This window comes from Grammomys surdaster, unplaced genomic scaffold, assembly GCF_004785775.1.
Source record: "Grammomys surdaster isolate TR1022 unplaced genomic scaffold, NIH_TR_1.0 129, whole genome shotgun sequence".
Lineage (NCBI taxonomy): Eukaryota > Metazoa > Chordata > Mammalia > Rodentia > Muridae > Grammomys > Grammomys surdaster.
Genome location: NW_021604587.1, coordinates 2,675,265 through 2,703,068, shown reverse-complemented (window position 1 = coordinate 2,703,068; position 27,804 = coordinate 2,675,265). Strand labels below are relative to the sequence as shown.

At 40.2% G+C, this 27,804-nt stretch overlaps 1 protein-coding gene across 1 annotated transcript in view; it reads right to left on the bottom strand.

Annotated features, from left to right (window-relative positions):
- Ralgapa2 (Ral GTPase activating protein catalytic alpha subunit 2) overlaps window positions 1-27,804 on the bottom strand; it is a 271,739-nt gene that overhangs the window by 64,078 nt on the left and 179,857 nt on the right. The window contains exons 35-38 of the mRNA XM_028754273.1: window positions 26,376-26,499; window positions 25,339-25,494; window positions 19,285-19,443; window positions 6,789-6,916 (exon numbers count right to left, since the gene is read on the bottom strand). Of these exons, the coding sequence (XP_028610106.1) occupies window positions 6,789-6,916; window positions 19,285-19,443; window positions 25,339-25,494; window positions 26,376-26,499 (567 nt within the window). The remainder of the gene's footprint in view (window positions 1-6,788; window positions 6,917-19,284; window positions 19,444-25,338; window positions 25,495-26,375; window positions 26,500-27,804) is intronic.

The window sequence follows — 27,804 nt, the reverse complement described above, 5'->3', positions numbered from 1 at the left end:
AGAGAGAGAGAGAGAGAGAGAGAGAGAGAGAGAGAGAGAGAGAGAGAAAGCATGAACACTTGTACACAGAAGCCTCTCTTATGGCTCTGAATAAGGACTTTGCTTGGAGGGGCCAAGCTCCATCCTTTTTATTGTACTCTCTGTGCCATGACCGCTCCAGAAGCTGGGGGCTCTGGGGACAGACATTATTACGACTGCTGATCTTTAAACACTTGAAGCTCCTCCTTTAATCTTAATGTACAGATTTTAAACACAAATTTATCAGAAACCAACTTCCTGGGCAACTACTTTGGTTGCTCTTTTATGCTTTCCCTTTATCTTCCTCAGGGAAACAATTTAGATTTTATCCACCTATTTATTTGTTTGTTTTAAGACAGGTCTCATATGTCCTGGATTGGTCTTGGATTTGCTGTGAAGCTGAAAGTAACCTTAAACTCTTAATATCCTCGCTCCACCCCTGGAGTGCTGGGACTACAGGTGTGAGCCCCCGTATGCCACAGAACTTAGACTTTACAAACATCTCATTTCTATTTCTTATTCCATTTTTTAAGTCATTGTTTCACCCATGGGAAAAATTAGCGCTTGGCCCTCTCAACTTTAGTGTCTGCACTGTGCTTTCCACATGTCTAGAGTACAGTCCTACTTCCACTTTTCTCCCATCCATATACAAACTCTAGTACAAACCCACTACCTCCTGCAATACTGAGTCAGGACACATTCTTTCACATTGTAAGAAATGAACCCTATGTGCTGCATGTTGTGTTTTGCTTCTTGTTTTCTCAAAGATGAGACTAGCTGCAAGTCAAGAATGTGGCAAATATTCGTTGCCTATAGTAGAATGTGCTTTAGAGTCAGTACCAAGCAGGAGAGAAAGCCATTACAAGTTTTTGTTGTAGGACTGTTTAGGAACCTGATTCCTCATGTATTGCCCATGCCCTCCAGCTGCAGCTTGGTGTCTGCCATTCAGTCTGATTAAGTTTAATCCCCTCTCATTAATTTCCCATCCATAAGCACTCAATCCCACCCTGAAGTGTCTTCCTTCTTTTTGGAAACTACCTGTTATGTCTTGACTTTTCCCCTTTTGGTAACTCAATTTTCAGTTCTCTTACACCCAACTTTCTCCCATCTATATACAAACTCTAGTACAAACCAACTACTTTCAGCAAAGACCTGAGACTATTGGCCCCAGTAATTGATGAAGCCAGCTACTAGTATATGTCTTGCTTTGCCAGTTTGCTGAAAGCAAAGCTTCCTCTCTCTCCTGTGGCTTCCCGTTCCTTATGTCTCTATAGCTACCTCTTCCTTCAAAACCCACTCTGTCACTGTTCCACAGAACGCTATCTATGGTTACACACTGGATCAGCCCAACCCCTGCATAGGTTCCAACCTGTCCCCTCGACACTGCTACAGACTACAGACCCTGCCTGTTCTCTCCCAGATAGAACCTCCACAGCTCTGTGCAGGCTCTCATTGCCTGTCTTCACTGTGTGCCTATGCCTGCATGTGCATATCCTACATTCTGCCATATGGAAGCATCTGCCATTCTCATATGTAATGGGCTTTCATAGCCTAGTCCATAAGCAAACAGTGCCCTTTCTCCCTTGGAATATCTTATTCATATTTATATTCCTAGAGGTTAGGATGGTGCCTGGCACATGGCAGGAAAGCTGCAAATGCTGACACATGCATAATTGGTTGTGCATGGTGAAATGTAACACATGGTATGGTTTGATTTCCTTTCTACAATGTGGGGAGATGGGCAAAAGAAATCAAAGGTCTGTCCTGGAAGAAGAGCTCAGGATCCCACTGGAAAAGAAAGAACTTGGGTTGTTAGAACTTTAAAAGGAAAGGTCATATTTGACACTGTGTAAATTAGGAGCAGAATCTAGCAATGCTATTAAACTCACATAGCTAAGAGAGAAGCTCTAGTGTTACCATATGTCCATGTACCTGCTTGCTGACAATGAAAGCTAATTTCACTTGTGACAGAACTAAGGCATAAACTACTTTTTCTTAGGCACACCGGTTCTCTCCATCAAATATGGATAGTTCCAGAGTAGAGATGGCAAATGAAACTGAGACTATTGTTCTATTGAAGTGGACATTTATACTAGAAAGCCACCATCTGCTTGATTTGGGGTGAACTCCTCCTAATGGGCACGCTGCATATGGCTAGGGAACCTTTTTCCTGAAACAAGTTATCTGAGGAGGGGAATAAAAGCCCTTGGCTCAAATGGTTGTAGAAACTTCTATCAGCAGACCACAGTTTCATTTTGGAATGTTTAGTTGGCTTGGGAACTGTAAACATAACATGTGGCAAGCTTCCCATTTACTGTGCTCTAGGCATAGGAACAGGCCCTGCTTGCCTGTGGGCGATAGAAGAGGCAGATGGTAGGTGTGTTGGCTCTCGCTATTCAGCAGTGCAGTGGCCACGGGATGAAGGCACGCTTGACAGATTTGATTCAGCCCACTGTGGAGGTTACAGGAAGGCCCACAAGGCACAAAAGGGCTGGGCTGAACCGTTAGAGGGTGCTTTCCATACACGGTCCTACTGTGGTCACATTTTTCTTTTTTTTTTTTTTAAATTATGGGAGACAACAATATTTTTCAGTCTTCTATGTGCCTCTGCCACACAATTTCAACTTTGATCATTAGCCAAGAGAACTGCACATAAGAACGCCTTTGACCTGATGCTGGATTTACTGCTAAAACAAAACAAAATACCCCAAAAGACAAATTTGTTTGGGCAGTACTTCTAATTCCCAGTTAATCAGAAGTGCAGTTTTTAAAGGCATTACATAGTCAGACTGATACTTAACTGTTCACATTTTTACTTTTAGTTAAAATGTACGTGAAACTGGATCCCAGTCAAGTTTATTCTAAGGAAGTTAAATATCAATCAGCTGGGGAGAGAATAGAGCGGTAGAAGTAACTAAGTAATTCACTGGTTCTCTGCTTCGGGTGTCATCAGGCTCACCATGGGCCAGTGTGCAGTCACTTCACAAAAAAGCAAGTGCCCCCACATAAAGGATTTACAAAGGTTGACAGTTCGTTCTAGAAAGTGTGTGACACTGAGATGAACCGAGTAGCTTGTCAATGTTCTATTTCACAATTGTAATCTAAATATTAGAAGCAAAACAAGGACATGGAGTGGTTAAACAAAAAGGAAGGCCTGGGTGAAAAGGAAATATTTTTGTTATTCTGCTCAGTCACTTGTATCTCAAGGGAACAGGTAGCAGTAATTCTTCCTCTGACATTTGGTCTTAAAGTGAAGTTCCTTCTAGGGCAGCACACACAGGCTGCTTCCTTCCTTAACGAGTCTGGGTTCATACCAATACAGCTTGGCTAAGGGATATATTGCCAGGCTTTAGGGGGGAAAAAACCCAAAAAGACCAAAAAACATTTATCATTCCCTGACATTTGGAGCCAAAGTTCCTCAACATGTTCTGGGGATTTCAGGATGGATTACAGGCAGGGCTTCAGGGCCACATGGCCAGAACAGCTGGACATAAGAACTGCTTCCTTAGTAAGCAAGGTTACACTCTTCTCTTCTACCAAAGCATAACTTGCACTGAATGCAGAAAGAAAGCAGCAGTGAATGACCACAGAGCCATGAACAACCACAGGACCCTATCACACCCTCTCTTAGCTGTGCTATCCCCTTGTAGTAGTCAGTCATGTGCCCTGCAAACTGCCACAGCAGGAAAAGGATTATAGGGTGACCCTGGTTTCTCTTCCTATCACTTCTTTCTTGCTCAACAATAAACTAACAGCAGAAAGGGCTGCTAAAATACAAATGCAGGAAGAACAAAATATATACAGATGAAATGTTTTTGTACAACGTTTTACTAAGAACAAAACATATGTACACACATGAGCTAGGGTATATGAATTGCAAAATTCTATTGATTCCAAGTGATGAGTTGAAAGCTTATAGATTTGCTATCAAATTAGTATTATATAATTTAGAATGATAAAAGTCACTGCAAACAATTTAAAAATTTAACACTTCTTTACTTTGAGTGATGGTAAGTACAAACATAAGAACACTTTACATTGGAGGACAGCAGAAAAAAAATGGAGAATGCTTATACTTCAGGACCTTACAAGGAACCCTTTTCTCTGTTTTAAAAGGAGTACCACATGCTCATTCTCCACTGCTCAGATTAAACTGCTGATACTTCCTATCCAAGGCACCGCTGATCTCTTCAGCCCTCAAGGGTCTGCACAGGCTTGTAGGATGTGTTGGCCCCCACACTCCTTGCCTATCCACTGTCTATCAGGCAGCCCTGGCTGGATCCTCTAGCATGCTGTTCTAAGATGAGAAATCTGAAAAGCTTCTTTTGAGATCACCTAGAATGCCATTCCTACCACAGCTGACTTTTGGGTTCATCACAGGCACCCTGATGGACCTGAACATGTATAGGATTAACATAAAACATAATGCAAACCTCCCCAAGGCACTCAATCTTGGGCATCTATGTTCCTAAAGAGAGTTTGCTTCTAATTCTCCAGTTTCTGCCCCAGTATGTTCTCCTCGGAGAGGGTCCTCTTGTCTTGACTCTTATTCACTCCAACTCTCGGTTTCACTCATTCACAGAAGAGAAGGGAACCAGTTAGCCTGTGCAATCCTTAGGTATTATTATCTCTGAAATGTGTGAACAAAGACTGAAATCCTGGATCCCTGATGTGCTGCGGCAGCCCCAGATTCTAGCACTGGACTTGGCAGAGAGTCCACAGGAAATGTTTGTTTGGTAAATGAATAAATGCAATTAGTACTCATAATTAGGACTGGTTAGAATAGTTAATGTTTTTCAAAATTCAAATATCAGACTTGTGTCAATGAAGCAGCAAATTCCAGACATCAGCTATGACACTGAAGCAGTTCAGGTGTTCCCCAAAGTGCACTGTGGACTTCAGTATTGTACTGAATAGTAAGGGAGCAGTTGGTTGTTAAGAGCTGGCACAGGCACATGTATACAGTTGAAGAACTTAGTGAAGATGTTTAAAGTACAGAAATCTCCCTTTCTCCCTCTCATTTCCTCATTCTTATTAGAGTCTTTATTTCTGACCAGAATATCAGCAGTTTGCAGATAGAAATAGTTGCTAAATGAGCAAGAGGTATTCCTCACAAGTTTTTCTATCCGGATAAGAAAACTGAGCATATCATCTGATTTACAGTTTTAGATCATTTCTTTGAATAACACAAATAAATTCAAGAAAATATAAAAGAAAAATACTTAAAGCTTGATAATGATCAGTATAACAGGCTTTATTTTTTTTCTCCTTTTTATACTAAGCTGTCCTCTAAGATGTCAGACTGTCCATTTTATGAGCTATTTTAGGGTTCTGGCATCTACAGTCCTGATGTGATTTCCTTGAGGTTTTTAAAGAGATTCTGATCATTATCTTTTCAACTTTTAAAAATACTGTTTTTTTGTGAATTGGACTGCTCCAACGATACCTCAGTATTGATCAGTAAAATGACAAAGTATTTATTTTGTGATGTGCTTGATAAGTGGAGAGGGTAACATGATTTAAAAAAAAAGATCACAGTGGACTGCTACAAAATAGAATTTTCTTGTTTTCGAAGGACTTTTGGTGCCGTGGTCCAGGATCCTTGACTTACAGATGTCTAGCTCACCTCACCTCATACGCTAACTGACAGACCAATTGTTTGGACACGTCATTCTCATTTTTGCTATGAAGCTCCTCTAAGTTGCAGCTTATGTGAAATAAAAATTCCATGCTGGAGGCAGAACCAACTACAGCTATACATTACGTCTGGAGTGTTCTGGAAGCCTCTGCAGAGAATGCTGCCTCTACACCCTCCCCACCAGCCTGGAAAAAGCAAGAGAGTTTGCTGCAGGGAATAATGCAGCTGGCCCCAGGGGAGGGGCCAGATGGGACCTAATAGCTCTTTTCTACTACGAATTTCTATGATAATTTTAAGTTGCCACATGGCATATGTATTTTTTTAAATCCAAAGGCAGGATATTAGTCAAGAAATGATCACTATTTTAATCAAAGGTATTTCTCACACACTATATCTCTTTACATGTTATTTCTCACTCACCCTCTACCCATAATGCATCACTTACAATTAGGTGGGGAGAAGTCTATGGAGAAAGGTCAAGTGGAATGTATTTTTAATCATTATCAATACCAATTAGAAACAAAGAGATTCTAAGTTTTATTAGCAAGTTAGATGGTTTTGGTAGCAGTTTTATGAAGTCACTCATCTTAATTTCTTTTTCTTTTCTTAGAGATATATGGATTTAAGTATTATACATGCATGCCAATTAGTGCTTGAGAGAATACTTATAAACATGAAATGACTCCCTCTCCTCTCAGTCAGGTATAATTGCTCCTTCCTCCATCCTTCTGAACCCTCTACATTCTTCAGGTGCTGTGTGCACCTGATTTATTAGTCATTTCCTTTGCTTCTGCATTCTGGTGCTCTGAATGAGATTTTCAACAGCTTGCTACATATCCCTCTTTCCACACAGTCAAATGTGACTCTAGATAGAAGAGACTGAACCTGACAAAAATCCTGAGAAGCCATGAGCTTAAGCATCGTGGCAGTTGCAACCCTTCAGACACAGACCTGTGAACAAACCAGGAAAACAAACTCTATATTGGATGCATCACAATATCACCGTATTTCATAGAAATCAACAAACAGTCCTGCAGCCTGGGCCTCAAGCCCACTTACCTCTCCTGAAAGCTTGCCAGGAATCTCACCCTGGGGAGGGTTAATAAGTTACATATTTACAGCAAAAAGATACAAGCTCTGATAGAGTGGGATGAGGCACTTCACCGCTCTGCTGGCATTGATGCACGTGGCACAGATGAGGCTTGGCAGCAGCTTCCCACTCACAATCGCTCCATCGAACAGAGGCCCAAAGAACGGAACCTGAGGATTCAAAGCAGAAAACACTATGCTCAAACCCAGCAGGAGTTAAGGCAGAGATAAGAGAATGTGCTCGATGTGGAAGACTGAGGATGAATACATAGGCTGTCATCCAGACAGACAAACCTTTTCAGAGTAAGTTGAAGGCTTTCAAGTCAAAGAGCACAGGATTGCTCCACCAGGCTCCTCCATGAGAACTTTCTATAAGGCCTTTTAAATGTCAAATCATCAAGTGCCTCCCCACTCCCCTATGCTGCCACTCACAGAAGTGGCTCTATTCTTTCTCCATGCCTATGCCATGGTACAGTGCATGGTACACAGCTGTTCTCCACTCCACTCTCCTACAGACAGTCTTCATTTTCTTGAATCACCCATCCTCTGCTTCCAAGATCCTACATTATCTTCACTCCCTTCTACTTTTAAGAGAGGCCTGGATTTTTTTTTTTTTTCTGGATCTATTTCCATCATGTCGGCAAACCACAGTGTTCATGGATGTCACTGGATTTTTTTCATTTCTCCTCCTTTCCCTTTTATTAGAATTTCATTCTGTAACATGGAGATTGTAAACTCTGTGATATTTGGGACTGGAGCTGGTTAGTAACTCTTATATACATTTACAATTTCACTTGTTTATTAATTTATACAATATTTAGCATATGATAGACTTTTAATTCTAATCTATTCCCTTAAGGGACATGTGAAGAACATACACATAAAAATCTCTGCTATAACTAGCTCAAATATACAGTATATGATGTATAAAACAGAAGCTAATACAGAGAAGAACAAACAACTTTTGGGAGATAGATATCTCCAATTATATCAAAATGGGAGAGAAGGCTTTAAGTAGGATGTTTCATTAAAAGTCTACAGGAGATGGAGGAATTAACAACGAGCTATGAGGACAATGGATGGAAGAACATTCCAGGAAGAATAACAACAGCAATTTGGATCGTGATAGGAATGGGATTCATGTATTTAAGCAAAGGCAGGAGAGCCACAGTTCCCACAGCCAAGCCAGTAGAAGGAAGACCAGGAGGAACGATGTCAGGTAGGGAAGCTCCCTTGTAGGGAACTCTAAGAATTCTCAGTTTTTACTCTAAGGAAGATAGAAGCCTTCTACATGGCTTTAGGGAAGTGGAGAATACCATCTAACCAACATTTGTGTGACTGTGGTATGTCTGCATGTTTGTGCATGCAGGCACATGTGCACATGTATGTATATGCAGGTTAGAGGAGAATAGAGCTCAATATTGGTTATCTTGCTCAGTCATTCTCCACCTTGTTCTGCAGAGATAGGGTCTTTCATTGAACCTAGAGCTCGCTCAGCATCAACAATCACAGTGATACAGGCCAGTAGTCCCAAAAACCTGGGAGGCTGAGGTGGCAGACTATGAATTCAAGGCTGTTCGGGGCAAGATATCATCTCTCTCTCTCTCTCTCTCTCTCTCTCTCTCTCTCTCTCTCTCTCTTTCTCTCTCCATCTCTTTCTCTCCATCTCTCTCCACACATATAAAGAGAATAAATCTAACAAAAGATGTGCACGATAAATGTACTTAAAAGTACCGAAGAGTGGTAACATAAAGTTATGAAAACCTGAATAAATTCAAAGTTCAGCTTCAGGGGCTAGAAGTTTTTATACTGTTAAGATGTCAATTCTTCTGAAATCAAAATTTAGATTCTAATACAAACTCAATTAAAATTCTTGTTTTAAAAATAGACATGTATTAGGTGCTCCTAAATTCATACAGAAATGAAAAGATAGAAATTAGCTATGACAATAATGAGATGATTTATATTACCTGATTTTGAGGAAAAAATATACAATTATAGTAATTAAGATATTAAAACATTAATATTAGGATAGATAAATTGACAGACAGAAATATACAGCCTGAGAATAGAAGCACACATTATGGCAACTGTTCTACAGTAAGGCAAGACATTTATGGGGAAAAGGAAGTTTGTTTCAATAAAGATCTGGAACAAAGGGAGAGCCATAAGAAAAATGAACCCTGACCTCCATTTCACCACACACAAAAATCTGAGCTGGGTTATATAGACTGAAATATTAATACCAATCCTACAAGAGAGCTGACGAGCTGGCTCAGCAGGGAAGGGCACTTGCTGCCCTGACTGATGTCAAGAGTTGACTTCCAAAGCACACTGCAGAAGGATGAACCGATTTCTACAGCGTCCCCCTCACCTCCACGAGTGTGCCATGACATGTGCTAGAATAATAAAGCATCATGACAAAGCTAGATATATCCCAAGAAGATATGCATGAGTTTCCATCAAAAAATGAGGAAAGCTGCTCATTTCAGAAGATGGCTTTAAAATAAGTGTTTCATTAAATTCAAAATCTATTTATAAAAATTTCTTAGCTAGCAAATAAAAGAGAACTTCATTAAAAGCATTTGTTGGGCATTTGAGTATCTTTACTCTGTGGCCTGCTGCTATTGTATTGTTCCCTGTCTTATAGTTGTGCTCTGAATAAAGTTTCCTTGATACTTTGTAGGACAAACAAACAAACAAATAAAAAAACAAAAACAAAAAAAGAAAAAAATAACCCATCAAACATCTAGTAAGCTATGGCAATAGTTAAACCCTGAAAGCTTGGTACATGAGAGTGAATGACAGACCACTTTCATTAGTGAGTTTTGCCAGGATAGGAAAGAAAGGGGGGGGGGTTGTAAGTTGGAAGTAAAAAAACAAAATTGTCTTTATTTCAACTGTTATATCATATAATTATAATAAAGAGTCCATGGGAAATGGTCAGAACTAGAAGTCAATAGCTACAGAATGAACTCACAAACTTACTTTTTCATTCTCAGCAACAACTGTCCAGAAAATGATAGCATCTATTATTATTAAAATATCAAAAAGTATGAACTTCAGAGGAATAGATCTTATAAGGAAAACAGAGCAAAGAACATACAAGAACTTCAGAGAAGTAGTCTAAGTAAGTGAGGTGATGTATCTCTCCTGCATATCTTCTTCTGTATCTGATGAGAAGACTCAACAGTATTGTCATTTCTTCTCATAATTCATGGATTCAATGCGGTGCAACACAGCTATACAGAGTTGAAATAGGCTAACGGAAGTAGAGACAGTCCTTAGGAAGAGTGAGGCAGAGGTTCGCTTTAGTTGTAGGAAAGCATGTTCTATGCTGCAGCATAAGATGAAATAGATACTAGAGCACACCACACAGGACCCACAGAGCTATGGGAGGAGTCTCACCTTCCGATGCTGTATGATGATCACTGACAACTCATTTATGGAGCTACTTGAGACATACGACCCTGAACAGGAATGATGCTGGCTTGTGAGATGTGGCATATCCCAGGTACCAATGACCCTAAGATGGTGGTGTCTTTGTTTTGTTTGGTTAGTAGAAAACTGAAGTCTAGATGTAGCTCTAAAGAGGTAGGCAGGGCCTTTCACTTTACTATTGTTACTGATGTTAGTCTCTACTTCAGAACCTGGATTCAAATTTTGCATCCATCTAAACTTTCTGAACAATTCTCAAGTGCCTTATCCAAGTATGCTGACCAAAGCCATGACTGTTAACAAACTGGTTTTCCTTACCAGCTAGCTGCAAGTTAGAAAATACCCATAGTTCCTGCCATGTCTTTTATGACTAAATGATACCCAGGTCTGACTGAGAAGCACACAGTCAGTACTCCCCAAACTCATTTATACTCATCAGGCTGTGGTGCAGGGCAGGACTGATTAACATCCAGGATCTCTTATTTGGCCAACAGAAACACAAAGGTGGCTTTTTACTGAGACGTAGTGATCCCAAAGTTTATGGCACACTGTCAAAGACACCAGGCTATAGTTGTATCTAGCTGCTAGGGCAAGGACAATATTTGGGACAAAACTCCATTTGATACATAAGAACTAATCTCCCAAAGACGCCACTGAAACATTTTGATGTTCCCAAGCATAGCTGGGCAAATGCTTCACAGACAACCTTAGGTTTTGGAATCAGACTATTGCTGTGTATGAGGCTATTGAAATCCATTCCCTGGTTGGCCAGTTAGACAGGTATTGCAGTCATAACAAATGCATGGCCATGATTTTGTGTCTGGCTGTTTGGCACTGACTTTATCATGCAAGGAGACAGAAATGTAATGCAAAGGTATAGGATTTGAGTTTCTGATGAACCTCTCATGTTTGTGTTTCCAGTGGATGGATAGGGATGGATACTTGGAAGCACACAAATATGAAGAGGCTTTCAACAGTATGCATCCATATACAGAGAATAAAGATGTTAGTTTTAGGTGGTCCTTGAAAGTTAGATGGCTAGAGACCAAAATGGCAAAGTCAGATAGGGAATTCATGCTTTTATAGTAGGAGAATACCTGCTCACAGAACAGAACGATGGTTGTAAAGAAAAGGTCTGAGAGGTGAAGAGCCATTGTCGTAATGAGCACAATCGCCATGAAGAGGTAACTGTATGGTGAGGATCAGCACCGCTGTGAATTAGGAGGTAACGTTAGAGTCAGAGCCTACGTAGAGAGACTATGAAAAGCTTCTGCATGTGTGGGGTAGTGGGCACGTAGAGTTGTCAGTGGTTTGAAGAAATCAAATCAGCTTGCTAACTCTCTACTTCCCTCACAGGAGGTTTCACAGCTGTTCTAAAGGAGAATTGCTTCATCTGGACTTAAATGGAACGTTTCAGGGGTTGATTAGAACCACAGATAATGTGCTTTTCCGTATTTCTCACCAGCCCTTTGAGCAAACCTAAAGCAAAAAGTAATAATGCACAGTGATGAAAGGATCACAGACAACTTAGGGAATAAAGAAGCATCGACATGGAAGGCTGGAAAGGATGAAGTCACTTCCAGGTAAAGCGGAGACCGTACAGACCAGAGGCTGCTCCTACTCCAGGGATGCCCCACTGTCTCTATCTCTGAGAGCTACAAAGTCTGGTCACAGCTTTCTCTTTGGGGAATTCCACAATCCCACAGGAATTACGAATGGAAAGGAATTACGAATTACGATTTACACTTCTGCTTTTAAACCTGAGATACTGAAGTGAGAGATCGGTAAATCAATTAAGATTTAGTGTTAGAAGATGCTTTTCTTGCTTGGAATAAAGCAGTAAGACAAACTGTAAACTGCAAATGCGTTGTTACATTTGAAGCACTTTTTACGTGCTCTGTGGTTCAGGGTATGGCAAGGGAAAAGAGGGGTGTCCTTCAGGAGTATGCGGCTATATTTAAGGGAAACACACGTAAGGACAGGGCTGCTCAGGAAATGGCTCACTGAATTTGTGCTAGTTTTCTGAAAAGTGAGAAAAAGCAGATTTAAACTATTTTGCAGAGACCGAGGGTCTTAGACACAGTAAATAACTTCCCAGTAATGACTAAGGCCTGCTGCAAAACCACATGGCAACTCAATGCATGTCTTAGAAGTAAGCTGATTACTTAATTTGTTCCACATACATAATTAGTCTATGTTTTAATTAGTTACAAGATTATATTATCCACAGACAAGGGGTTCTAATAGCTTAGGAACACCTGAATGGATAAGGAGTTGAATGGCTGTGACTGGGTTCTGAGCTTAGAGCTGTAACGTAGAGCATGCCATTTTCCCAACTCTTCTATGTCCCCATTTTTATAGAACACAGTGAAGCCTGGCGTGGGTTGCTCTGTTTCTCAAGGTCATCAAAACCAGAGTATCGGTCTAGACTCCATTGTGACCCAGGAAGCTCTGCACGGCCTGCCAGCTCTCTTCTTGCTTCTTTGACAATGGCTACATAGGATATCTTTCTTACCAAAGGACTTTGCCCTCTCTGCTTCCTACTTGGGCTGGAACAGCTGCTCCACTGGATCTCAGCTCAATTATGATAACGGAGGGAGCCTCTCCATCCACAGGCATCACTATGCCATATCCCCTTTATCTCTGATACTTTTATTGCTCTGAAGTTGACTGACATTGTTAGCTTACCTTTCTTCTGGTTAGTGGGTCGGTCTAAGTTAGGCTTTATTTAAAGGTTTTTGGTAGATTGGTTGGTTTAGCTATTGTTGGGCATAATTTCCTTCTTTTTTTTATGCACTTGGACAGTGCCTGAATTTTGTTTCTACTGTTAAGATTGAACCTAGGGCCTTGTACTCTATGATTGATCTACACTTCCAGCCTCTCTTACTTTTTAACTCACATATTTAGAACACTGACTATGAAAGGAAATTATCAACAGTGTTATATTAATATGTCATGTTATTTTCTTTTTCTTTCTTTCCTTTTTTTTTTTTTTGGTCTTGCACTTCTGTCTTCTCTGGTTTTATCTGAGCTTTATTTATTTATTTATTTATTTATTTATTTATTTATTTTTGGTTTTTGGAGACAGGGCCTATGTGGCCCTGGCTGTCCTGGAACTCACTCTGTAGACCAGGCTGGCCTCGAACTCAGAAATCCACCTGCCTCTGCCCCCCAAGTGCTAGGATTAAAGGCGTGCGCCACCACTGCCCAGCATATCTGAGTATTTTTATAATTCTATTTTTCTTCTCATTTATCATATCAATTACAGTCCATATTTTAAACACTTTTTAGAGATTATCTCAAGTTCTAAATACTTTTATAACTAGCCAAAATGCCCCCTTCTCAGGTAGTACAGGGACCACTCCCAAGCCCTGGGCCCCATCCTTACGTCACTCCTGCTATCTATCTCTTAGAATTATTGTTGCTATTATTTTGAGGAACATACTGTGCATGTCATTTTACCTTCACATATTCCTTCTCTAAAGCTTTTCTTTTTTATGGAGATGCCATGTATCTTCTTGTGTGTGTGGTGGTGTTTGGGTGTGTGCACCTGTACAGATATGAAGGCCAGAGGCCAATGTGTGTCGTCACCACTCACTTTTCATGGTTTGTTTTTTTTTTTGAACAGAGTTTCTCACAGACCCTGCAGCTCACTGACTCAGCTATACACCAGAGATCCTCCTATCTCTATCTCTCTGAACTTAGGACCCCATGTTTATGTGACAAGCACTCTTTTGACAAAGGGTCCCCTATTTCCCACTTCCATTTGAAGAACTTAACATTTAATGCACGATAAGCTGCGGGCTACAAATTCCCTCCAACATTCTTGCCGTTTGGTTGAGGAACTCTCCACTTTTGAAGGGTCATTTCCACAGATGGAGAATTCTGGGGAGTATTTCCTTTCATCACTCTGAGTACAACTCTTGTCTCTTCTTGATAACATGGTTTCTATAGAGAAATCCTATGTGAGTGATGTTACTGTCTGTGTCTCTGTAGTTGTCTGTTTCACCAGGGCTTCTTTCAAGACTTCCTGTACTTTGGTATTTATCTGAACTAAAGAAGCCTGTGTATCACTCATCCTTTCACCATTCCCATTGCTTTGTGATACCCATTCCTACTGGAAAACTTATTTACCCAACCACTTATTTATGTATTTACTGACTACTTCCACATTGCTAGACCAGGCATCGGAAAAAAATTTAAAAATAAAAAAATAAGCAAAGTAAGAAAAAGAGCCATAAGAACGATTTCCTACTATCTTTAGTGATATGCTTTGAAAGTTCATTTATAGCTTATTTTTTTAAATAAATAAGTGTCATTGGCCAGGTGTGGTAGCATACACCTTTCATTCAGTGCTCAGGAGGCAGAGGCAGGTGGATTCTGTGAGATTTTTGTCTTAAAAAAAAAAAAAGAAAGAAAAGAAAGTAATCGTTCTTACTTATATGCCTTATACAAAAGAAGGAGAAATAAAACCCAAATAAAACAAAAAGCAAGATCCTAAACTTTGAGTTTGGCTCAGCAAATATACCTCCTAGGTAGTGGGCTGTGTTTCCTTCCACAGTGGAGCCCAGTGCACTCCCAACACCAGGCAAAACAGTCAGCTGGGGAGCACCCATGTGCAGGACCTTAGGAGCTGCATGAGGAGCCTGGAGCATGTCCTGTCTACTGGGTCAAAGAGGCACTTCCTGTTGTGGCAGCTCAGGAGTAGGGAATGAGAGCTGTCTTGCTGCCTGGCACCAAGCCTGGGCTGCAGTTTGCTATCTGGTGTACACTCAGCAAAGGAGAGAAGACCAACCCACAAGAGGAAGACAGATGTGTCGAGGACTAAGTAAGAAGCAGGAAAATGGTGCCAACGTTTAAGGAAATTCTGTTGAAAAACAGATCTCAAAAGCCAGAAGAGTATACAGATGTGCTTCAGATTTTCTTATGTTTGTTATCAAGGCCCTTTTGTAAAATAAATGTTCTTTATTCTTTGGCACCTGCTTGTGGGTGGCTCAATCTCTCAAAACCTGAACAAAAGTGATAATATAAATCCATAGTATCTAGGAAATTCGTCTATTAGCAGTGCCAGTGTATTAGCAAGTTTGATTTTAAAACAACATCTGCAAGCAGCTGCCTCTTCATTGCCACTCCTTTACTAAAATCAATGTTAATAACACACGACTCAAGCAGAACACACTGCAGCTATCCATTTAATAACTTAGTTTAATAAAATCTAGTTCCTTGGTATTTTCAATGATCTTTTCTAAGTAAATAACTCTTAGTATTTTCCAAAGTTAATTTATTTCCTTGAGAATTCTCCAGAATATTTAAGGTACATGATTGAATCTCCAAAGGGTTGTTTGGCTGGGATAAATATTGAAGAAAATTATAATGTGAAACCAAGATTAATTTACAAACCATGCAGCAAAGGCAAACACGCTTCCTGTATAATGGGGAAACTCCAGCAAGCTTAAAACATTTCCTTGCAAAAACATAGATGTCCAAGCTGGCCCCCTCTAAGTCTTATGTGGTTTAAATGCTCTTGTGACTTCTGGTACATTAACCTTTTGACTGGCATTTTCTAGGTGCTTGCTCCAGACACAGATCCTGAGCTAGGCATCACCCAGAAGAAGGATACATTCCTATACATCTGCATGCATTCATGCATCTCCATCCCACACACCCTAAAGCTACAAGAGAGCCAGCTACCGCTTTAACAGCACCCTTCAGATGGACAGTCAGGAGAACTTAAGAAAAGGCAAGGCAAAGGGCTTCACATACCCTTTAAGTCACTCACTGTATTGTGGGTAAGTCTTTCGTGAGTGGCTGACTAATAAAAGTAGGCAAAAAAAATTAAGTCTGATAATTATGCATTTCTTTTCTATGATCAAAATTTTATTGTGTTAATATTTATGGATATGGGAATGGACTTATTTGGAAATCAACTTAACAATGAAATAATGCTGCAAAGCACATTGATTTTTAAAGAAAAAGGCAGAGATTCAATACAATGTTCGTGAAGTGAGCAGACTCTCAGCCATGAGGGTTTTGTGCCCTCACACGAGCACACTCATGCTTCTTCAATGTAGCATTTTACAAACGTGGGGCATTATTAAGAAGGGGCGGACTCTGCCAGTCACATAATTTGTATATTTAAGGGGGGAGTGTATGGAATGAAAAAGCGAAATATGTTAAATTTCAAAGGACTTGGAAGTAATGCTGCCTGTGAGCTTGTATTACAAATAGCCCCACATTATCACATAGGCTATTAATGAGGCCAAGTGAATGAAAGTACAATTTGAATATGCATGACTCTATCCAATGAGCAGGACTTTTGTGTACTGATGAGTTTCTTCCCCCTCCTAAAAGGGATTAGAATTATTCTTAGAGAAGTATGGCTACCCAGAAATGTGTAAAATAAATGTATTTGGCCACAGTCACATTATAATCATATGAAATACACAGGTGGTAAGAGATTGCTACTGACTCCACCTGCAGTCTCTGAAATGTATGCATATTCTGTCTTCTACAGGAATATTCTTCAACTCAAGCAACTGTGTTAGTACAATCTCTAAGGAGAAATAATGATTTTGGTGGAGATTCCTAAAAGTGGACAGAGTTAAGTAAACCTTTGAGTACAAAGCCTTCAGTTCCACAGTAAGGAACACTAGTTAAAAGACTGGGGAATGGGTAAATTATTGCACCAAATGGCTGAGAATTAATCTCTGCTGACTAGCTGTAATCTAACGAGGCGTCTGTGTCCCAGGGAGCCCGCAGCATGTCCCTGGCGGTATGTGCAGTGTGTCGAGTCTGCGTGGCACCCTTTGTCCTCGCTCACAGGCGGCCTTTCCCCTCATTGTCCATAATATCCTCATGCATCTGGGACGCGTGGAATGCATTCATACTAACAGACTTACCATTGTTTTCTCTCAGAAGCTTTGTTGAGCAAAGACTGCATCACGGTTACTGATAATTATATTGCTTAATTAATCAAGACAAAAAAAATTTGCAAATCATTGCCTGGTTGCCAAGCAAGGAGATAAAAAATGACAACAATACAAGCTGAAGCAATATAACAAAAGTAACAGCTATCTGATCAGAAATTCTTATATAATGAAGCTATTAATGCTAAATCGGTTAATGTTCGCATTGCTCCAGGTGTCTCTACTTAGATGCAAACAAAAAGGCTAACATTATGGATATAAAAGGCCAAATGTTGCCATGGATTCTGTAACCTGATAGAGAGGACAGCCTTTTCATTTGATTAGGGAATGCAATTTCAATACCAGGGACTGAAGCCAAACAAACAGACTCTCCCTCCGAAAGCCTCTTGCGTTCACCCTGGGGTCAGTGGCTGGTGAACAAAAGGTCAGCTACACTTGCCCTGGAAATGTCTGGATTAATTTTATTACATTGTAATGGTTTGTACTTTAAATGTAGGGATAACACTAAGTTTCCAGTTTCCCATTATTCTCTTCTTCTCTTCAGGCTTTTTTGAGTTAAAATATTAAGAAGCCAATTTTCTCAGTTCATCTTGTAAGAACTGATGACCAAGTTTATCAAATTTAAACATATTTTGTAGGAAAATTTAAAAAGCATATTAATAGCTTTTGATGCATCTTATGCTATCTTGAGAAATGTCACTTTTGTCACACTAGAGTGAAATGAGAGGCTTTTCATGGTCTTTATTCACTTTAAAAATAAAGGGGACATTTTAAGGACATTCTGACATTTTAGAGGATTATCCTGAAAATGACCTAATAAAACTAGTTCCACACTACATATAAAAGAAAAGCATTTTTTTTTTAAATTTTGAAAGCAAGAAAGTACTAAATCTATTACTTCTTTAAGATTAAAGTTATCACTTTAATTCTTATGTATAATTCTGTCTTCATAAACAAACACAAATGCTAGCACTGAGCCAATTACTTACAGTACAAACTGAAAACCTGCCATACATAGGGCACAGAGGTTTGAATCAGAGGAGCACAATATCTAATATAAATTCTGACATCTTCTTTCTATGAACAGAGAGAAGACTCCTTTATTTTATGAGGCTTTCCTGGATTGAGAGAGCCTACACATTGGAGAATTAATGTATATGTTAAGCTTAAAACTACTGATTTTACTCTATGATAGCAACCATACCTCACATGGAAGCAGCTTTTACCCAGGTGCCAGGCAATGTCTGAAGCACTTTTTCACCTATTAGCACATTTAATGCTAATATAACACTTTAGGTTACAAATCTGAATTAGAACAACAAATCTCATGATCTACTTTTTAAAGCTTAAAAACAGTTTTCAGAATAATGCTGAGCTCCTCCAGGAGAATAATTTTGAGATGTAAATAAATATTATATTTACTATCAGGATGAAAACAAATCTTACTTTTTTTCTAAAAGAATGGCCCATATGCTTAATATATTTAATTTCAAACCTAAGAAGACTCTTCTTAATGAATTGAACACAAAGTAAGTCACTACAAAGCAACAGTATTAAATACCAGTAAAGGCATGACGAAGACTGAAACTGCAGCTGATTAGTACACAGGACATAGACCATTGGATTGTTCCAGCCAGGCCCATGATCAATACCAATTGACATGGCTGAATTGATTCTCTAGCAAGGTGCTTTGATTGTTAATACTCATCATGTGGGCTTTGCTTCAGGGTACCAGTGTCTTTGTGGTCATGTCCAGAATCCTTCAGGATTGACCGCAATCAGCACCAGTCAGGGCTCAGTGACCAGTGCGCATCCATCAGACAGGGCTGGATTCTAGACCCATGGTTTTTCCCCAAGTAACTAAGTGATAATGGAGTTCCATCAATTCTTACTATTATTAATAATGTCCCCCAGTTAAAAATTATAATATTCTTAAAATTATAACATTTTAAAACATTAAAATTATTTAAAAGCCCATATATTTTTCTAACATAATTTTCGAATAATACGATACGGAATTTTGTGCTCATGATTAGAGTTCTTTTGAATATCACAGTTCATATTAAATTCCTATCTAGCACACACATTCAGATATTTGCAACATTCATTAGGGTTTTGAGAACCGTGAACCCAGTGGTAAATGAAGGGGTCAGGGCAACAATGGAGGGAGCGTACCTCAGGCTTCTTCGTTATCGTGATAAAGAACATATGATTCTTCATTGGGTAAATAATGATGGAGACGTCTCCAAAGGCTGTTGGGATAATACCCCTGCGGTAGTCCCTGGAGTGCTCAGACCAGACGATGTGGACCTCATCATTCCCCAGGTGACGAAGCTGCAATAGCAAATTGGCTCTTTATTAACTGAGGTGCTAACAACAGTTTATGAGGGGCTGTGGCTTACAAATTGAATTAGAAAACTCAGAGGCCAAAAATATTTTAGTCCAAATCAGGCTACTACACTCAGGATTCAAAAATATGCTATTCCGTAAAACTTCAGCTGATCTGCTAGGATGCAGGTTTGGTTCTAAGATCACACAGAGAAGCACCAAGGGTACATTCCAGTGGGATGGAGGAAGAAATCTTTAAGTTCTCTTTTACACAGAATTCTTTTTCAACATCAGTCCTATCCTATAGTGCTGAGAATGTTTCTCAACAAAAAATGACATCACACTTTCTAGTCTTTATTGCTTTAAAACTTTGAGCCTCTTAACCCAGTGGTTATTAACAAATAACAAAATAAGATAACACAAGCTACTCCAACACAATTGTTGACAATTTGTAAGAAACTGGTGCCAAGATAAATTTGTGAGAAAAAGGATGTAAGAAATTATATTTTTAAGGAAACAGATATATTTAATTTAAATTAAAACTTAACTTTGGTGGGAATACTAGCACCTGGCATTTAAAGATGTCCAAAATGCTCACATGAAATGCTAATGCTGTCTACCCTTCCCACAGACTTTGAGTAACTCCATCCTTACCTCATCTTACAAGAAGTGCCTGCTCAGGGATTCTCTATCTGTTCTCTATGCCAAGTGCACAGAACAGCACTGGAGAGAAGGGCAGAGACTGCAGCCTCCACTCATGATTATTCAAGCCAGGAACAGTCAACCTATGGCCCACAGGCTGGGAGAACACACACACACACACACACACACACACAGAGACACACACACACAGACACACACACACACACAGACACACACACACACACACACAAAATCTCTTACTGCTATAAGTAAATTTACAGTTTTGTGTTGGGCTCCATTCAGTTGGACATTCCTGATCTCAGTTCACTTCAAAAGCTATTTTACTGATATATTTCAAGTAGTTCAGCCCGCTTATTTTGACATTTTATAAATAAAGAGATTATGAACTCAAAAAAACCACAGACTCTTGGTGTCTTCAAGAAGGCCCTGGAAAGGTCTCCAGAGACCTTTACAAGCTCTTGTAGGGCAGACCTTTGCTAGATGCAAGAATATCACTGATAAACTGCCCATGTGGTAAGCCTACCAACCGAATCTGGCCAAAGCTGCAAAGAAATCATTTGAGAAAGCCTAGAAGCATAACTAAAAGGAACAGACTGCAGTGGTGAGAATACTGGCCTGAACTAAAGTTCTGAAGTTGTGATTCATGGCAGAGGCAGGCGCTTAGAAGGCTTGAGTGAACGAGGTGTCTGCCTCAGAGCAGGGAATGCCATCCAATATCCAAGAACAAGGGACCAATCTTAAAAGGACCTTAATAAAACTGTGATGTTATGTCAGAACTTATGTTCTAGCTTCATCTTTAAAAAAAAATAGCAAAAAGAAACTCTGGAATAGTGTACATCTGAAATATGTTAGCATAGATATTATTTTTTTAGATGTGATTTGATCATAGAGAATACCCAAGGTGACCCCAACATGGCCTCTTTTCTAGTCATCAAGTTTCAAAGGCAGCTGTTTGTTGCAGTGCCTGTTTATTTTGCCTGTCTACTTCTGGAAGTGACACTACACATCAATTATTTACAGGGACCTGCATCTGCACTTTCGTGCTTCTATGGAGTAAGGGACGGGAGTCAACTGGTCTGAAGAGAAGCTCCAGAAAGGCACAGCTGTGGGAGCCCAGCACAAGCCACAACGCTCCAGAGAAACTTAATGGAGTCAACAACCTTTGTGAATGCAAACATTACCCAGTGCATCTTTCTTCTCCTCCTCACTCAATAATACCCCACACACGTATGAAAGGTTCAAAAGGTAGCTGGCAAAAAAGAAAAACCAAGTACAGTCAACCTAGCTCTAACATAAAGGTTTTGTTGTTTTCTTTATAAGGCACCAAGCTCTCACAGCTGAGGGTGCCCCTCTAGTCGCACTTTTCTCTCCTTTGTTCTTTTAGCAGTACTGACAATGGAACCTAGAGTCCTATGCACACACAGTGCTCTACACTGCTACTCTGAGTTACAGTCCAGTCCTATTCTTATCTGAGGTATCACCGACTCCTGCCTACTTGCCTTTCTCATTTCTAACCCAACAGCCAAAGACCTTGGAGCAGTGTTTTGCTACTCAGTCCTTCTGCAGTGATAGCATGAGAGTTAGGATTGCCAATGAGACAAGATGGACAGCTTTCTATGGTAAATGTGGATTAGATCTAATTGAAACTATGGGAAGGATTTAGAGCAATAGGAGCTAACTGCAAGAAGTAGGGCTACCCTGAAGCTCAGCTTACAGCCCTCATCCTCCAAAGAGAGTTGACCCTGTACCATTCTTGTTATGATGTTGGCAGAAGCAACCAAATGGAGACAATCCACTTACCAAACACTGTTCAACCTTGCAGTTACTACACAATGCCACACCTAATACCAACAGTCTCTCCTTTTCATCCACAAGGGCAGAGTACAGCACTTAGTCTGAGATGATACACTGATTACTGAAATTTTGCAGTTACTCTGTCCCTTTCTAAATTGTGTTATTCAATTATATAACCCCAGTAAACCTTCTCTTAATTTTATTTGCATCAGTATTCTGAGAAAACTCCAGCATTAGGAGAGCAATTCACACTAATTGACCCTTCCTCCCACTGTGGCAATTCTGCAATTATGAAAGAACTATTTGTGTAATATTCACTCAGAGCTTCTTTCAGTGTCATGCACCTTAGATTTCTGGACATGTTACAGTTTAATTAACTGAACCGAAAAACCAAGAGCTAAGGCCACGGAACCCATTGACTGGGATAGTTGGAACAAAAGTACAAAACTTATACCCTCTTGTGCCTATGATATGAACCCAAGGACATAAAACAAATGAAACCAATGTAGACAAACTACCTACAACAGATCACAACATGGTTACCCAAATCAGAGCATAAGGGAACATTCTGGAAACCTAAAATGGTACTCAATTCAAAGGGGATCTCAATAAAGAGATGTCACTTTGTGGGTTTTATAGAACTTTGATTATAGGCCTGTAAGTTAGAAACACACCCACAAGTTTGCTAAGGGACAAGTCAACTTGACTGGAGGTATGTGACTTCAGGAGGAGACGATGCCTCCCTAGAAGGGAGCTGCATTCACATTGGCTCCTGCTTCCACTATGCAATAGGGTCCAGAAGGCCTCAAGGCTTACCATGCTCAGAACAAACAGGCTCTTGAGCCTCAAGAAATCAATCCCATATTCTGCTATCCCCAGTCCTGACTGACAGAGTTCTAAAGCCCCTCTGCCTGAGCTGTTCTGCCTGCTGCTGCCAGGCTGCACGCCTGCACGCCACTGGTGACACTGGTCATGGTCCACACCTAATAGGCTGACCTCCTTTCCCGACTAATTGCATTACATCGCCAGCTGGCTCCAGAAGGAGTCGTCTGTTTGATTGAAGAATCTGGGCTCCTCAGCGGGCCCGGCTGCTACTTTTACTAAGTAACAGTCAGGCCTGACATCCCCATTGTTCAGCTGACAGTGTGCCCATCCTAAAATCTAAGTTTTATTTGTAAATTAACCAAGAAACTTCCTGCCAGAACAGAGCTGCTTAGAGACTGATAATGTGGGCCTTTCATCCCCTTTCACTCTACTGTATCACTGCCAATTTGTTTTTCATGTGGCTGGCCAGCCTGAGGCTATAAAAGCCTTGTAAGACATAAGTGCAATTATAGTCCTGGAGTCAAATGAATTGGACAAATCCAATAGCACAGCTCTGTCCCCACTCTGCAAACCCCTACAGCAGTTAGATTAGCTGTGAAAAATCTAATCTAGCTACAGCTAACAAATTTCTGCAGTGAAGGATCAAGAGTTCAGTATGGGGTTGCAACCACATTGCGGAATTGAAAAAGTCCCCCCATGACAGGGGCAGAACAGAGCATGAATCACTTTAGAATTTTGCAGCTCATTTTTAAGCTGTTAGGGACAATTTAGCTAGAGTAAGTCAAGGAACCGGGGGCTGCTGTTATGTGACTGATTTTTTTCTGCCTAGCTGTGAGACATCCTGGTAAAGAGGGTTTATCGCTAATGATGCTACATCTTAGAGCTGCAAAAGGTTTCAGCTGCTCTTTGAATATTACAGTGGGGAATCTCTCATGCAGATTAAGACTTGGAACATTATAGCAGCATTACGTCAAGAAAATAGTATAAAAACAAAGTAAAAAGCCTTTTTACTTAAGAAATAGTTCAAAACAGTTTATATGTAAATCTGTCTTTGATACATAATTGTCAATCATGAAAAATTAAAGAATATGGGGACAATATGCAGAGTATGAAGACATTTACATGGTATCCCAAGTTTTATAAAACATGTCAATACAGCCTGGGGTCTTGGTAAAGCGACTCCAGACTCTAGAATACCAGTGAGCTACCCAATAGCAGGGTCCTCCTTTCTATGAACACTGCAGCCATCAGAACCCAAGCTGGCCAGGCAGGTGGCTCCTTCACACCTGTGGGAACCAGCACATGGCTAGCACTCCCACTAGCTGTGAGGTTCCCAGCCTATGGAGGCCGAGGCAGTATGCAGGGCTATGCTGGTGAAAGGCTGCTGAATTTCTGAATGCAAATTGTGCTTTATGCATCTGAGACACTTGATCACTATGGAAATTGTCTGTGACCTGAGTTCTGATGATGTCTCACATGCACTGTTCATCATGTATGCAGTCCAGACATCTGTGACTACAGTAGTGAAAAGGCAAAACTAGAGACAAAAGAAATGAAGCAGATACAGTAGGGCCCATGAGCTAATATCAATCATCCGGCTAATGGGGCAAGGAAAAAAGAATCAATTACTCCAGTGGACAATGACAAGGGCTGATGGCCAGAGAATTCCTACCAGGTATTAGGCTAAGCAATTTTTTTTGGCATTGTCTCACTTACTTGACTCAACAATACTGTGTTGTGGGCTCCATTTTAAATCTTATTTAATACATGAAAACCAGAGGTACAAACTGGTAAAACAATGAAGGCACACACTTGAGCCTTGGCTGGCCCTAGTTCTAACCATGGCTCCACACTCCCAAAGTGCAGCCTTAGTACTTGAGATACTGCCCTCACATCCTTACATCTGTGCTGTTAGAGGAGAGTGGGTGTCTAATTGGAATGAAGGCTTTGTCACCGACTAGCCCTCAGAGAAAACACGTCATAGTTGCTTTGGGATGCTCTGTTCACCTAGAAACTTATAGGAGTGGTCTGCTTACCAGACTACATTCTTCTCCCATTAATGTGTTCCTCATCCAAAACCAAGGTTTTTCAAGTAAACATTCTACAGGCTGGGGAGTTCAAGGCACTGCTTCTCTGGTGGAGTTCCTTTGGGAGCAGCAGAGAGAGCAAAGGGGTAGCATTTGAGGTGGGACATCTGGGCAGCAACATACCTGCAGGCAGAGTCACTCTGACAAACACTGGCAGCTCATCCTAGCAACCTTGGGGTATGTGTAGGATGCTTTCCTAGAGCCTTACTAGCACTTTTTTTGTCAGAATGGCCATTATGTGTTATGGCCTTTGCCAACCTATAAGGTAAAAATATTGTTTCTCAGGTAATTAACATGAAAAAAGATCCAAAAGTAGCCTCGATAAGGACTCTTTTTCTTCCTAGTCTTTAACCTTAGGCCTTCAGGTTGTGCTAAGTTAGTATTTTAGATTCACCACAACTATAGCCTGAGGAAAAACGACACTTGACTTTGAACCATGGGAAAATTGCCAGGGCTTGGTCACCATCCAGCCCTAGAGAGCCTCACTTACACAGGAGTGCAGTGAGGTGTTGTCCCTGAGAAGCCCCCTTACCTTTTTGGTGAGTGAATCATCTGAATCTGATGGCATCCGAGTGGAAACATGGAAAATTACTTCCACAGTCGAGGTAGCATAGTAAGGGGCCGTCTGTCCTGTGCTGCCATTGCGCTGAAGACCACCCATAAACCCACAGTGGGTTGAGAGATCCACCTGATAAAGGTCACAGAGCAAAAGGTGAGGGTCAAAAGTGAGCTAACCTTATTCATTAGGCAGGAGTGTGTGCTGAGAGAATGAACAATTTTCATTTAAATATATTTCTTTCTGATTACAAACAAATGTAAGGTCAACAAAATTAATTTTTAAAGAAAGAAATGGACATCAAACCTGAAACTGGTCTGCAACCATGCTGTGTGAAAACCACTATCAAAATGTAAGGAGGGTCTGGCTCAGCAGTTCAGTGCTTGCCTGGCACATGCAAGGACCTGGCTGTGATCCCAGCATGTGCTACAGCATATACAGACACAAAGACACAAAACCCAATACACACACACACACACACACCCCATACACCTCTCCCACTCAGTCTACTTTTCACATTCTAGGGACATGCTTTCCTCTAGGTTTATGTTCACAGCCTCTGTGTACACATCCGGTAGTTGACCATTCAATAAGGAAACCCAAGTCCTCATCAGTCATTCTGGAGTTGTGCATCAAGGAACTGCAGTGACAGCCAACAGCATTCTAGTCTCAGTTTCTCAATTTATCCAGGCCCTCATTCATTTTTCAGCTAGCAAGCCATTGCCTTTTTCTCAAGTCCTCAGTGACCACACTTATCTTTTGTCACAAACTACAGTCCTGAGCCTATATGATTATATAGTTCTTATGCAAAGCTAATGAAAAGATATTAAAGGGAAGCAAAGATCCATACATAGAGTAGTAAAATGAAGCAAGCAGATTTTAAGGCCAGTGCAGCCTTCAAGAACTCTATGCATGCTACATTTGAATATGGAGATATAACTAAGAACACACACAACTCATGTCTGCTTTAAATACTGATTGTCAGCAACCACATAGTGAATGAAGTTGATTACCTCCCATCCAAGACCAGCAACAAAGTCTTCATATGCTTGACTTCCTCTTTCATTGGCTAGAATGGAACACTTGTCTTCTTGCCCTTCAGCAATGTAAAACACTGCGATCTTATGGGTCTCGCGGCTATAAATGTTTAAATTTAAAGGAGTTAGAACATGGGTGTGTGGAGTCTTGTTTAACTGGTATGGCCAGCATGACTGCTAATGGCATTCACGAAGGGTCAGTCACTATTCTAAGGTGGCTGATGAATGAACTTATTTGAATTTTGCAAGCCTCACTCCATAAGAAGACCAGTGTTATTACTGTATCATCTGCTTTGCAGAGGTGACTGAAAGGAGACACAAGGTCAAAGAAGAAGGAAATTACACTCGAGACACTGGAGACACTAAAATAGTACCAATCAGAGCACATTATCCACCAGGTTCTTTCCATGCTTAATGAACACTGTCCTCTAAAGCATTTCAAGTAGACATGTACTGTGACTCGGGATCGATGAGAGGCATGAGACGTGCTAAGACTTTCTGAGAAATGGAAACACTTAGGTATTTTCTTTGTGAAAGGATGTGTTCTGACTATTGTGAGGACACAGAATATGATGCACAGTTGTTCTGCATGGTCTTTTGGATACTTTTGGATAGATAAGCTCTTTATTTACTTGTTCTGTGATAGATCTGTGGTGGTTTCCTGTCAAATCATGTAAACATGATATGCACGTTGAAGAAAGGAGGCCTGACTTTTCTTTTTCTTTGTTTCTTTCTTTTTTTTTTTTTTTAAAAAAAGTATTTGATGTATAGTATGGGCTCAGCTAAGTCTCTGTTAAACTGACCAGATATTTGACGGTATATTTGAATGTGTAATGGCTAGTAAAGTATTAAAATAACTGGAATCCACCCTATCAAGTTATTTAGTAGGAGTTTGGAGATAAAAGCTCAACTGTTGTTCAGATGCAGCTTAATCAAGAACCACTCCTTTGACAGCAACAGTCCATGAACTTTATTCTACTGTAGCCTCAATGGTAAAGGAATTAGATCTCCACTTCCGGGGCAGCCCCACCCTTCTCACATTTGCATTACATCATGAAAACACTGCATAGGAAAAAGCATCAAGTGCTTCAGCAATGCGGAAATGTTTCTATTGTTTAATTATTTAATATCTCAACACTGTAATATGATTAGACATCCAAATTGGTAGATCTGGACTCCATATTTTAACAAATTCTCAAATATTTCCTTCTTCATGATTATTTTTCTACTTATTAAGCAAGGCTAATGGAAGCTAAACTAAAATGTTATATAAATCACTGGAGGAGGAATTCTCTCCTATTCATTAGCTAGCTACTCATCCTCCCATTATTCTCATGGAACAAACACATGTGAAGAAAAATCAGAAAATACAGAAAAAGAATAAAAAGAACAACTGTCAACTTGA